Consider the following 13,656-nt stretch of genomic DNA (forward strand, 5'->3'; position numbering starts at 1 on the left):
TTTCGCACGACGCAGCGGTTGGGAACACAGACATTTTCGGAGCTGGAGCCGCTACTGCCGCCGCCATTTTGTGTCAGTGGAGAAAGAAGCTTCTGTGGCGGCTGGAAGTCGACGGAGATCACCCGTGAGACGGCGGCGTTTCATACCCGAGGTTCCCCCTGTGTCGTCCCCCAACCCCCCTCCGCGGTCAGCATGTGGTGAAGCCGGAGCCGCGAGAGAGCTGGGAGAGGAAGAGGAGTCGGAAGGGAGGCGGGGTATCGAGAGCGGCTTCAGCTTCAGCTGCGGCGGACCTCGGAGGGGGGCCGCGGCGCAATGTCAGAGCAGACGCCGGCCGAGGCCGGTACTGCGGGGGCCCGGGAGGACGCCTGTCGGGATTATCAGTCATCACTCGAAGACCTGACCTTCAATAGCAAACCGCACATCAATATGCTGACCATTCTAGCCGAGGAGAACCTGCCCTTCGCCAAGGAGATCGTCTCTCTCATCGAGGCCCAAACCGCCAAGGTTTTTATACACCCCGCAGCCTCCTATTCTTCTAATACTCCCTCATTTTAGTGTCAGCCTCATCCCAGGTCTCGCTTCCATCCAAAGGGGGGGGACAGTGTTCCTCCTCTCCAATCCTCCCCCTCCAACTCAGGCTCGGTCTTTGGCCCAGGCTTCGAGCGTGGGCCTCTCTTGGGGGGAGGGAGTGGGGAGGATAAAGGGTGGGGTCCCACTTCCGCTCACGACTCCTATTTAGGCCACCGCATTGTATATCCCGACACACACGCTTTGACTAGAGCCCTTTGGGGAGGGGGAGACTTAAAGGCAGTTTGTGGTGTGGGGGAGTGAGAGTTAAAACCATTTTAATCCCTTGGGAAGGTGGGGAGTGGTTCTTCTCCCGTTTCCCCCCCAGTCCCCTTTGAGTCATTGTGCTCTGTGGGTTGGAAGGAGGTGAAGGGGGACCTGGGAGCGAGCTGTTGGTGGGTGGGAGTAGGGAATTGGTCCCGAGTGGAGCAGCCGCCTGTTAGGAGCCCAACATGGCGCCTGAAAAGCACATGATGCGAAAGGGAAGAGAGGAGAATCCATTCCCTGCCAGCCAGGCAGCTGCTCACACCCGTCAGCCCCATTTTGGGGTGGGGGCGGCTAGATAGAACTTTACTTCTCCTATCGGAGGGTTTAATTTGCCCCCAAATGCGGGAAATTGGGGTTGAGGGTGGGGTTCGGGTGGGGGAGGAGATCTTATCCAACCTGTAGGTGGAGAACTGGCCCACTGGGTAACAAGTACTTGTAGTTTTTTTTTGAAAAGTTCAGTCCCTCCTCCTCTTCCTTTTCTCTTTATTTCCTCCCTTCCCTGGTAGTGAAGACGTGCTTTTCTTCACCCCTTGACAGAAGTGGTCCTCTGCCACCCTATATTTCCCTGTAGTCCTCCTCTTCTGTGGATTTATGTGGGAGCGATATGTCATTTAAGTAAAGTTACTGTTAAACTTAGTTATCATAATAAGTTTTAATAGTTTCCCAGTACTACGTTTTAAGTTATTTTTCAAGCTTGTACTTATGGTTTAGTTTTTTCTAGTGTTAGTGATTGAAATTATCAGGATGAGCCTCCTTTTAGCAGAGTGAACCCCTTTTAAAAGGCCACTTGAACAACAACCACCAATATATTGTTTAGAGGCGGTTTCTGTCTAGTGTAAAACTGAGTGGTCTGACTCTAATAAATGGTTTTGAAATGTGTGACTGGTATTATAAAATTTGTGAATAAAACATATAAAATATGTATTTGTCTTTTTTATTTACCTTTGTAAGGTGTAGAATCTGTTTCCAAGACTTATTTTTATCTACGTGGTTGTGTGTTTTAAACAAAAGTCTTTAAGTGACTTGGGTTCATTCTTCTTTAGGTTCCATCCACTCTTTTGGGTAAATCTGTTCACAAGATACACGGTTTCAGGTGGTCCTTTCATACCTTAATTTAAAGAGGACAAAAAGTAAGGTTTTTTTTTTTTAAGGGCCCAACAAGTTTGTCATGCTCGTCTGACAGCCAAAATGCAAGTCTTCATTCAGCTTTTCCTGTGAATGTCTGTCTGAAACAGTTATTGTTCTCTTTTTAAAGTATGAGATTTAAAAAGGAAGCATTCCTCATACTCAACATCCTTTTTATTGATACCACAAACATGTTGGACACGAGAACTTAGTTTTTGCCTTGTTGAAGGCTTAACTTGACATTGAATGCCTTTTTTAAGAAACAAAACTGCACTTGCGTTTAAAAAAAAATAACATTGATTTTTAAAATCTGATTATCTAGTATTTTGGGGATTACTAATATTCCACAGAGCCTAATATTTAGCAGCTCAGGTTGTCACTCAAGGAACAGTTTCCTTGCTAGTTTTTAATGGATCCAGAAGACCTTTAAGAAGTGAAAACTAAGTGCTGAATATAGTGACCACGTTAAAACTTGTGTTTGTGTACGGCTGCACAGAGTGGTGAAAATAGATGGACTATTTGCTGATAAAAGACCGCTGAAATTTTTTTGGCACACGTTTCCTAGTTATTTTTGTAAAGCCAGATTGAGGAAAATATGTAAAAGTCACTTTGGGGAAATATCTTAATCGGGGTTGGGGTTGAGGGTGAGGGGAGGGATTTTCTGTCATTTGGTAGCAAACTGGCTTGGTTTTGTGCTTTTGGAGGTGAATGTTTGTGTCCTTATTCTCTGGCATCTCAGCATTACTAAACGTAAGGATTCACACCTAATTTGACTCCTCCCATGAGACAGTAGTAGTGAAAAAATATTACATATAAGGATTCACTTCTACAATAAAAAATTAGCCTGCTGAACAGCTTTTGGTTTTAAAGAGAGCGTGTTTATCTTAATAAGTACAACAATGACTAAAATGGTGTAAAACATGACATGGTAAGATGAAGACACAGCAATAAAGCATTTGACATGTTGGTACTTAATAGTTTACCCACATGCAGTGGCCTTGTGACCCCTTTTATTAGATAGAACCGTGAAAGAAATTTTTCATACAAAGTTATTCAAAGGTTTCTTTAGCCAACTTTGGTTGTAAAGGTGTTATCAGAAGCAAGAGCACTTCCACACACTTGTATGGGCAATTGGTTTTGTGAAATATGATGGCATTGTGTACTGCGGAACAGTGAGCCTACCCTAGCTACAGGTAGCTATGGGTAAGTGTTGTTCAGGGTTAAGATTCCTATACACATGGGATGGGTAAATGGGGATGATTTTTTTTTTTTTTTTGGTTTGTTTGTTTAAATCATGGGTGCCCCTGTGGAGTCAGAGTTAACACTTAGTTTATATGGTGTGTCTTAATGCTCCTCAACAAGTCTGTGAACCTGCTGATGCTTTCTGGAAACTTGCTGTGCCTTCTGAAAGCCAGTGATGGGTAGGCGTTGTGGTTGAACTGGGGCAACATTGCTTTGCTTTGGAAAGGGCCACCTGTATCAGCGTCACCACACTGGCTCTGCACAAATTTAGCACCTCTGGTTTGTGCATGTCAGAGGGAAAATATTACGACGGAGAGTCCATGCTGTGAAGAAAATCTTCAGGACAAATCCTGCTTTCCAGAGTCGAGCTCAACCTGATTTACATGACTCAGCGGCTGCTCCATCCAGTTTTTCTTGTATCAGTAACAACTTGCACCTTGTGTGTTCATGTGCAAGTTTAAAAGTGTTTTTTTGCCATTAACTTCGTATGTGAAGTGTACTTAATTTCTTTGTTCATTGGATTATAGAGAAGGAATCCTAATGATTTTACAGGTAACAAAAGATTCATAGACTAACATATAAAATATGCCTATGGAAATTAGGGTTTCTGCCAGAAGTCTGAAAACTTGACCTCGTTGAGTCTAGGTACACCATTATAAATTGATGTGGGTCACAAAGTTTACACTTGGATAACAGAAAATAATCCCCCCACCTTTTTGGTCACTTAAAACACAGGTCTTTACCATATAAACCTGAAATTCCATTGTGTGTTAAATGAGTGTACTAGAGATTACAGTTTTTCTACCTGGTAATTCTGAGCTTATTTTGTATGCTCAACTAAAGATCATTGTAAGAGACGAGAACTTGATTGAACACTTAAGTTTCATAAAGGTTGCTATTCAAAAGTATTTAATATCAACAAAAAGAGAGGTCTGTATTGTAGGTTTAAAAACTCACTTTAAGAAATAATTCTTTGGTGGCAATTCGTTATACTAAACTTCTCAGTTTCTTTTTATTACTTCAGGCGCCTTCCTCAGAGAAGCTTCCTGTCATGTACCTTATGGATTCTATCGTGAAAAACGTTGGAAGAGAGTATCTCACTGCCTTTACTAAAAATCTAGTTGCAACATTTATTTGTGTGTTTGAAAAGGTATATATACATTTAGAAACATTTGAATTTTTAGAAAATGTTCCTGATTAAATAAATATTTGCCTTGGTGTTGGGTTTTCTTGGGTGGTGAAATGTTTTATTTTCTTGGATATTTATCAAGTACCATGCTAAAGTTAGTGTTTTATGTTAAATTTTTAAAGCAGATGCTAGAGGTTTTACATTATCCATTCAAGAATAGGTGGATTTGCTTTTAGAATTATTTGTGTGTTTTTTTAGTTGAGTTTGTTCATTTGATTGAAGATCTGTTCATCTGTAGAATTTGGGCAAAAAGACATGAAGCTATCAAGAGTACTTCAGAATGGTGTTAGGCTGTTGATTATTCCTATCTGGAAAAAAGTATAATCCTCTAGTGTGTCTCAACTTGTGATTGATGTGTGAAACTTATGTGATTTTTTTTTTTTCCTGGAAATGTGTCCTTTTTTGTTACTTTGTTCAAGTATGGTTTATGTGAATGTTCTAGGTATGTGTGAATGGTGGACCAGTTAATTGCTTTAGGTTATTTTAGAACACCCCCTCCCCCCAATGTTTAGAAGAAAGGCTTGTTAGTTTCCATACCTAGAGATTGTAAATTCCTTCCATAACATTGTATCTGGTAGTTTGGTTAGTATGGTATTATGTTGAAGAAGACAAGGGGTTTTTCTGCAGTAATTCTCTTCCCATCAGGCTGTATCTTTCATACTAAGCATTAAGGGCATTTATAAGATATTTAGGTTTAAAGATTATTTCCTAACATAAAAAATTGGTGGTAGTTTTTATATTTTAGTAGATGCACCTGTTGTGTCTGGAGAAATCTTATAGTTGTCAGACTTGGAGAATTGGGATTTTGAAAGAACTATTCAGTATCAGATTTTACTGGTTTATTAAAGAGAAAATTTGTAGTTGCTACTTGAGTAATTTTTTTTCTTTTAAGTTCTTGGAGAAAAGAAATAGTGCTAAGTAAGTATATGCAGATGAAATTTGGAAAGCTGTATTTCAGATTGTATTAAGGAGCTTGTTAATAGTGTATTGTAGACCTTTGCTAAATACTGCTTACCTGAGACTGTAGTCTAAGGAGAAGCCAACTTTGTGTTATAGAAGTTGGGGAGCTAAACCAGCCTCTTGGTTACCATTTCAGTATGTTCAAATTCAGTTGGGTGTTTGGTAGAATACTTTTGCTGAGTCTAACTGGGCCTTAACACTACAGTTGATGGAACTGACCTTGTAGTAAATATAATTATTATCTGAAGACTCGAATAAAGTCAAGGCTTTATTATACTAGAGTTAAAAGTCTAATTCAGTTTTCCCAAGTACTAGCTTTCTCTGATGGCTAATTTTGAAAATATTGTTGATATCATGCCTGTTACAAGCTTGAGCAGATAAATTATTTAAAACTAAAGCCCATCAGTGGGTAAGATTTTGTGGGCTTCGATTATTAAGGTACCTTCCACACAAGTAGCTTGTTCATAGGTACCAACCATATTGTATTGCAGAAGGTTGGTTAGTGAGATAGTTTTGTCTTAATTTTAACTTTGTACTACCATGTTAATAATTTTGAAAATTCAAGCGATCAGGTAAACTATATTCTAGTTTTATATTTTTGTCCAGAGTGAGAGTAACATTAGGAATACTATATCAAGCCCTAAAACTTGGAAACATTTTGTATTTTTAAAAATACAAAGACTTGCCTAGTATGTTTGCTTTCCTGTAGGCTAGGTGATAATAACTTTGATTTTTCTAATTTTTTTGAGGGAGAAATTTATTAACTTTATTTGCAAACCAAATATACCTTTAATAAATTGTTACTGTTGTTTATGTTTATGAATGAGCAGTATGTGTGCTATATGTGAAGTAGAAAGAGATTTATGTAGCTTTATAATTAATAATACAAAACATTCATAGTAACTTAACAAGCCATAGAATTGTTCTGTTGTTCTAGGTGGATGAAAATACTAGAAAAAGTTTATTTAAATTACGTTCCACATGGGATGAAATATTCCCTTTGAAGAAACTTTATGCCCTGGATGTCAGAGTCAATTCATTAGATCCTGCTTGGCCTATTAAACCTCTACCCCCTAATGTGAATACATCTAGCATCCATGTGAATCCTAAATTTTTAAATAAATCGGTAAGTTTTAATACGAATGGTATATAACTAATATTTCTAACTATTAAATTTTGACTTCTCTAACATTTCTTGCCAGAGAGAAATACCAAGAAGACCCTGTATGGAATCAGTTTAGTTTAAAAAAGATTTTTTCCCCACCTCAGGTTCACAGTGCATTTAAAATATATTTTCCTTGTTTATACTTATCTTGGTTTTTAAATTTCTGAAAAGTTTTCTGTGTGCTTTTAAACATGATTGGCCATTTAAGATTATGGATCTTATTTACTAAGAGATAAGCTGATAATTTTTTAGTTCCTCCTTAGGTTCTTTTTTAGCTATGATATATATTTTAACGAATTACTTTTTCTTATAGCCCGAAGAGCCTTCAACACCTGGCACAGTGGTCAGTTCCCCTAGCATCTCCACTCCTCCAATTGTTCCTGATATACAAAAGAATCTTACCCAAGAACAACTAATAAGGCAGCAGTTACTGGCAAAACAAAAACAGTTGTTAGAACTTCAGCAGAAAAAGCTGGAGCTTGAGTTAGAGCAAGCTAAGGCACAACTGGTAAGTAGAGGAGATTTGGCATTTTAAATATTTTAAACCTGTCTTTTGATAAAGAAGTAATTATTTTGTATTTGAATTGTATTAACATGTTACTCTTATTAATAGTGTATTCTTTTTCCACTTTTATTTTTGCAAATTATGATGTATGTATTAGACCAAAATTTTATATACTTATTGTAAAACTCACTTGAATATCAACTGTACACTGTTTTCTTTCAAATACTTTTCTATTAGATTGCTATCTTATAAAAATAGCACCTTAGTTTTTTTAACAGTTATATCATGTGGACTTGAATATCAATCCCAAGGTGGTACGTGTGTTGTGGCAAATGTTTTTGCATAGTCTTTAATGTTTTATGAGCTTATGCTTTCTGAGCAGAAATCGGGTTCCTAGAAGCCTGCAGAAGAAAAGCCATCATAAGATTAAAGAGGCCAGGAAGATTATATATTTCTATGCATGAATGACCTTATATTAAGTTATTTTACTTAGCACTTGGACTCATTTGAGAATGAGGAGGTACAGGAAGGCAGAATTTTATATCTCTATCACTATCAGTGCCGCTTTGGGAGGAGCTCAGTTTTATGACATAAGATTTAGCTGGAATGACTCTTTGACTCTTGTGTAGCTGGAGTGCAGTGATTGATTTAGCAGTTTTTTAGTAGCAGTCTGGCTCAGAATCCTGAATAATTAGGAAGAGGGAGGATTCTTTTTTTCGTTCTACATAGAGATGATATTATAAAACCCCAAAGTAAAGGACTAGTAAGAAATAACAGGCCACATAAGTACATGAGCTTTCTTTTCTTTTCATTTTAATCTCCACTTAACCACTAGAAATAGACAATGTTAATACAGTATTGAATAAATGAATTTATTGAATAAAGCAATATATTCTTTAATTTTCAATTTCCTGACAAATAATCTGCATGTTTTACAGTATTAATATGAACATGTGTTTTGTATTTCAGGCAGTTTCTCTTAGTGTTCAGCAGGAGACTTCCAACTTAGGTGCTGGATCTGCACCATCCAAATTACATGTTTCACAAATTCCCCCAATGGCAGTTAAAGCTCCCCATCAGGTTCCTGTGCAACCTGAGAAAAGCCGTCCAGGTCCATCCTTACAAATTCAGGATTTGAAAGGAACTAACAGGGATCCCCGTCTTAATAGGATGAGTCAACATTCTTCTCATGGAAAAGATCAGAGTCACAGGAAAGAATTCCTAATGAACACATTGAACCAATCTGATATTAAGACAAGTAAACCCATACCTTCTGAAAAACTAAACTCATCCAAGCAAGAAAAAAGTAAATCAGGTGAAAAAATAACCAAGAAAGAACTTGACCAATTAGATTCTAAATCTAAATCTAAATCTAAATCACCATCACCTTTGAAAAACAAATTATCCCACACAAAAGACTTGAAAAATCAGGAATCTGAAAGTGCAAGGGTCTCTGAGATGAGCAAGAGAGATCCAAGATTAAAAAAACATCTTCAGGATAAAACTGATAGCAAAGATGATGATGTAAAAGAGAAGAGAAAAACTGCAGAAAAAAAGGATAAAGATGAGCACATGAAATCATCTGAACACAGACTGGTTGGAAGTAGAAATAAAATCATAAATGGCATTGTACAAAAACAGGATACAATAATGGAAGAATCGGAAAAACAGGGGACAAAACCCGGGAGATCAAGTACTAGAAAGCGATCAAGATCTCGATCACCCAAGTCACGGTCACCAATTATACATTCTCCAAAGAGAAGAGATAGGCGGTCACCCAAACGAAGGCAAAGGAGTATGTCTCCAACCTTGACACCCAAAGCTGGAAAGATTCGCCAATCAGGAGTTAAGCAGTCACATATGGAGGAGTTTACACCACCTTCCAGGGAAGAAAGAAATGCCAAGAGAAGTACTAAACAGGATGTTCGAGATCCAAGGCGAATAAAAAAGACTGAAGAGGAACGACCACAAGAGACTGCAAATCAGCATTCTACCAAGTCAGGCACTGAACCAAAGGAGAATATAGAAAATTGGCAAAGTTCCAAGTCTACCAAAAGATGGAAATCTGGTTGGGAAGAAAATAAAAGGTAGGATATTAACATTTTTAATCAAGTAGAACAATATGTACATTTTAAAATACAGTGTTAATTTAAAAATTGGATAATGTTTAGCGGGTGCTATAATTAGTGCTTTGTTTTTCCATTTAATTCTTACAACCCTATGGGTTAAATACTATTATTATTCCTATTTACAGATAAGAAAATTGAAGTTTAGAAAGGTTAACTAATCTACCTAAGGCTGCATATCTAGGAAATGCAAGGATCAGAATTAATATCTGATTTTTCTGACTTCAGATCTTGTGCTCTTAATCATTTAATTAACTTTTATGGTTACATATATTCATTTTAACCAGATCCTTTGAAAAGGATCCTTAAATATGGTCCTGAATATTTAAAAAAATTTTTAAGAAATAATGTACTGCTTTTGTGATTTCAGCTTACAACCGGGTGATGAACATAGTAAATCTCCTCATCTAAGGCATAGGGAGAGCTGGTCAAGCACTAAAGGAATCTTGTCTCCTCGAGCCCCAAAGCAGCAGCATCGATTAAGTGTAGATGCCAATCTTCAGATTCCTAAAGAGTTAACTCTTGCAAGCAAAAGAGAATTACTTCAAAAGGTAGTTACTGTGATCCCATGTGGTCATTATTCTCCTTTGTTTAAGTTTTTTGATAAGTACTTTATATATTTAAAATACTTGATTTCCTTTTATCACCCCTATGCAGACGAGTGAACGTTTAGCATCTGGTGAAATCACACAGGATGAGTTCCTTGTTGTTGTGCATCAAATTCGACAGCTATTTCAGTATCAAGAAGGTAAACATAGATGCAATGTACGGGATAGTCCTACAGAAGAAAATAAAGGTGGATTAAAAAAGAAACCTCTCTTATCTGATGCTGAATTAACCTACTATGAACATAAAGCAAAACTGAAAAGGACACAGGTTCAGCATTCATTTCCAAGACTTGATCTCTTAGATCCTGATATTTTTGACTACCCTTTGACTGATGCCTTGTTGTCTGGAATAGAATGTGAGCCATCCAAAAGTAAACATGCAAGTAGGAATAGTGGAGCACAGTTTGACAGAAAAGAACAATTTAGTGAAAGAGCAAGACGTCTTTCTCCTATATCTGGGAGTCGTACTTATGCTGAGAATCTTGCACCCCATGAGGGCCGGAGAAGACATGACGAGCAAGTCTCTGCTAAAGGTAGAAAAAGTTAAATCAGATTATGCCTATTGAATCACACAGCAGTGAAGGGAAAAATGAACAAGCTAAGTGGGGAAGGATTTTTGTGACTGTTCAGACTACTCTTTTTTGTTTGTTTGTTTGTTTTTCCCCTCAAAGGGAAGGGAAGGGAGCTAATATTTATAAGGCCAACTGTGTGTCAGGTACTTTACTAGGTTCTTTATGTATGTAATCTGATTTAATCCTAATAACAACCCAGTGAAATATATATTATCCCCATTTGACAGGTAGGAAACGAGACCAGAGAGGTTAAATAACTTGCTCTCAAAGTCAAATAATTAGTAAGTTGACAGAATGGGGATTTTTTTTTTACCCAGGTGTTTCTGACTCTAGAGGGCATCCTCTTACCTGCTATTTGATGCTGTCTCTTCCCTCTCCTCTAATAAAGTGAGATAGTTATAGATATTTTTGAATATACATTTACATGAATATAGAAAGACGATTTTAAGATAATTTGATATAAATTCAGATTCAGGGAAAATAAATTTTTTTTCTTTTTAAAAGGTGTACGAGAAGAGCAGAGATCGCCATTCAATGATCGTTTTCCACTTAAGCGACCTAGGTATGAAGATTCAGATAAACCATTTGTAGATAACCCAGCGTCGAGATTCGCCGGCCTTGATACAAATCAGCGACTTACAGCTTTAGCTGAAGACAGACCATTATTTGATGGACCTGGTAGGCCATCAGTAACGAGAGATGGCCCAACCAAGATGATTTTTGAAGGACCTAATAAATTAAGCCCTAGAATTGATGGACCTCCTACACCAGGTTCTCTTCGGTTTGATGGGTCACCAGGACAAATGGGGGGAGGTGGCCCTTTGAGATTTGAAGGACCACAAGGTCAGCTTGGAGGTGGGTGTCCTTTGAGATTTGAAGGTCCTCCAGGACCAGTAGGGACACCTCTGCGGTTTGAGGGGCCAATTGGTCAAGCAGGAGGAGGTGGTTTTCGGTTTGAAGGTTCCCCTGGTTTGAGGTTTGACGGATCTGCAGGTGGTTTGCGATTTGAAGGACCAGGGGGCCAGCCTGTGGGTGGTCTGAGGTTTGAGGGACATCGGGGTCAACCTGTGGGTGGTCTAAGGTTTGAGGGACCTCATGGTCAGCCTGTGGGTGGACTTAGGTTTGATAATCCTCGAGGTCAGCCTGTAGGTGGACTTAGATTTGAGGGGGGTCATGGCCCATCAGGAGTTCCAATTAGGTTTGATGGACCTCATGGTCAGCCAGCAGGTGGGATCAGATTTGAGGGCCCTTTGCTACAACAAGGAGTTGGAATTAGGTTTGAGGGCCCCCATGGTCAGTCAGTAGCTGGTCTGAGGTTTGAAGGGCAACATAATCAACTTGGTGGGAATCTTAGGTTTGAGGGTCCACATGGTCAACCAGGGGTTGGGATCAGGTTTGAAGGACCTTTAGTCCAACAAGGAGGTGGAATGAGGTTTGAGGGTCCTTCTGTACCAGGAGGTGGCTTGAGAATTGAAGGACCTCTGGGTCAAGGTGGTCCAAGATTTGAAGGTTGTCATGCTTTAAGGTTTGATGGGCAGCCAGGTCAGCCATCACTCTTGCCAAGATTTGATGGATTACATGGTCAGCCAGGTCCTAGATTTGAAAGAACTGGTCAGCCAGGCCCACAGAGATTTGATGGACCACCTGGACAGCAGGTTCAACCAAGATTTGATGGTGTACCTCAAAGATTTGATGGTCCACAACACCAGCAAGCATCAAGGTTTGATATTCCGCTTGGTCTTCAAGGCACACGATTTGACAATCATCCTTCACAAAGGCTTGAATCAGTATCTTTCAATCAAACTGGTCCATATAATGATCCACCTGGCAGTGGTTTTAATGCCCCATCCCAAGGACTACAGTTCCAAAGACATGAACAAATATTTGATTCACCTCAAGGACCAAATTTTAATGGACCACATGGCCCTGGAAACCAGAATTTCTCGAATCCCCTTAACAGAGCTTCTGGACACTACTTTGATGAAAAGAATCTTCAGAGTTCTCAGTTTGGAAACTTTGGCAATTTACCTGCTCCAATAACAGTAGGAAATATTCAGGCATCTCAACAGGTAAGTCTGTTGTAGTTCCTCTAAAATTATGTTGTATGCAGATACAAACCATTTTTAATGTTTCTAGGGCTTGAGGAAGGTTTTCAGGAGATAGTTTATTCTATAGATTGGAACGTTTTTAATGTACTCTAAAAACTCCCCATGGTAGGGAAGTGGGATGAGAGTCTTCTGGGGCTGAAATTTTCGATTTAAATCCAGAATTGATCTTAGCTCTTCCAGGATCTAGAGAAATCTCTCATTCTCAATCTCTTTCTCTCTGTGACACACACACAGTTTTTGTTTTTAATAAACTATTTGAGTCGTTTTAGGTTTATAGCAAAATTGAGCTGTGAGGTACAGAGATTTCCTATATACTCCTTGCCTTCACACATGCATAGCCTCCCATTATGTTTTTTTTGTTTTTGGCTTCAAAGCTAGTAAAATGTTACACAATTGTGTGTTTCATAGGCCTCTGCTACATTGTAGAACTGTTGAGCCCTGATAAGCTTTAAAGTAACCATAGAGCTAATTTTTTAGACTTTTCTTTGATTAAGAACTTCCTTAGCCTGAGTTAAACAAATAAGAAAATCAAATTGCCCATGCCTTTATAGTCTATAATTCTTTTTTTTTCCTCTCTTACTATTTTTTTACCACCTTTCCAGTCATTCTGGTCAAATACAATTGTTTAATATTAGTGTTAACACAGCAAACTTAGAACTTGCCTCCCAAATATATTCATTATATCACCTAAATATGTATAGTTACCTGTTGGTATTCTTTTGCACTCGTTCTACATGCACTTTAAAATGCATATTGAAATAATTTTAAAGCAATGTGCTTACAATTTGTGATTAATTCAGTTGATATTTAATGACTACTTTTGCTTGCCTGCTGAAATTCTCCTGGGCTAAATTTACTTTTTTTCCAGGTGCTGATACTTTCTTACTAGGACAGATTCATTTCATACCAGTAACATTGCATGGAAGAAAATGTAAAACAAGAGGAAAGATTTTAAAAGCACATTATAAGCATTATAGAAAGCAATCTTCTATTCATATCCAATGGTTTAAAAAAAACAATTGGCCTACCTAGAGTTACTCTTGTATGTTCTTAAAAAAAAAATGATATGTTATTGACAGAGACTCTAGAATGGGACTTAGTCTTGTTCCTATATTATACAAAATTGGTGGGGTTTTTATTATGTATACGTACTACTGAAAGTTCATATGGCTACTGAACAGGCTTATAAATGGATGTTTGTTTACATAGCAGCAACATGTAG

The 13,656-nt window shown here is 38.3% G+C and overlaps 1 protein-coding gene across 4 annotated transcripts in view; it reads left to right on the forward strand.

The window, feature by feature from the left end:
• PCF11 (PCF11 cleavage and polyadenylation factor subunit) overlaps positions 1–13,656 on the forward strand; it is a 24,677-nt gene continuing 11,021 nt past the window's right edge. For 2 of the 4 annotated variants that reach the window (XM_004434049.3, XM_014790362.2), the window contains exons 1-8: positions 1–504; positions 4,226–4,351; positions 6,288–6,476; positions 6,829–7,023; positions 7,990–9,107; positions 9,517–9,697; positions 9,804–10,287; positions 10,831–12,395. In XM_004434049.3, coding sequence (XP_004434106.1) covers positions 313–504; positions 4,226–4,351; positions 6,288–6,476; positions 6,829–7,023; positions 7,990–9,107; positions 9,517–9,697; positions 9,804–10,287; positions 10,831–12,395 — 4,050 coding nt within the window. In that variant the 5' untranslated portion in view covers positions 1–312. The remainder of the gene's footprint in view (positions 505–4,225; positions 4,352–6,287; positions 6,477–6,828; positions 7,024–7,989; positions 9,108–9,516; positions 9,698–9,803; positions 10,288–10,830; positions 12,396–13,656) is intronic. The other 2 variants (XM_004434050.3, XM_087433528.1) reach the window with 1 other exon arrangement.

The sequence above is a fragment of the Ceratotherium simum genome, chromosome 7, assembly GCF_057802395.1.
Source record: "Ceratotherium simum simum isolate JZ-2026a chromosome 7, ASM5780239v1, whole genome shotgun sequence".
NCBI lineage: Eukaryota > Metazoa > Chordata > Mammalia > Perissodactyla > Rhinocerotidae > Ceratotherium > Ceratotherium simum.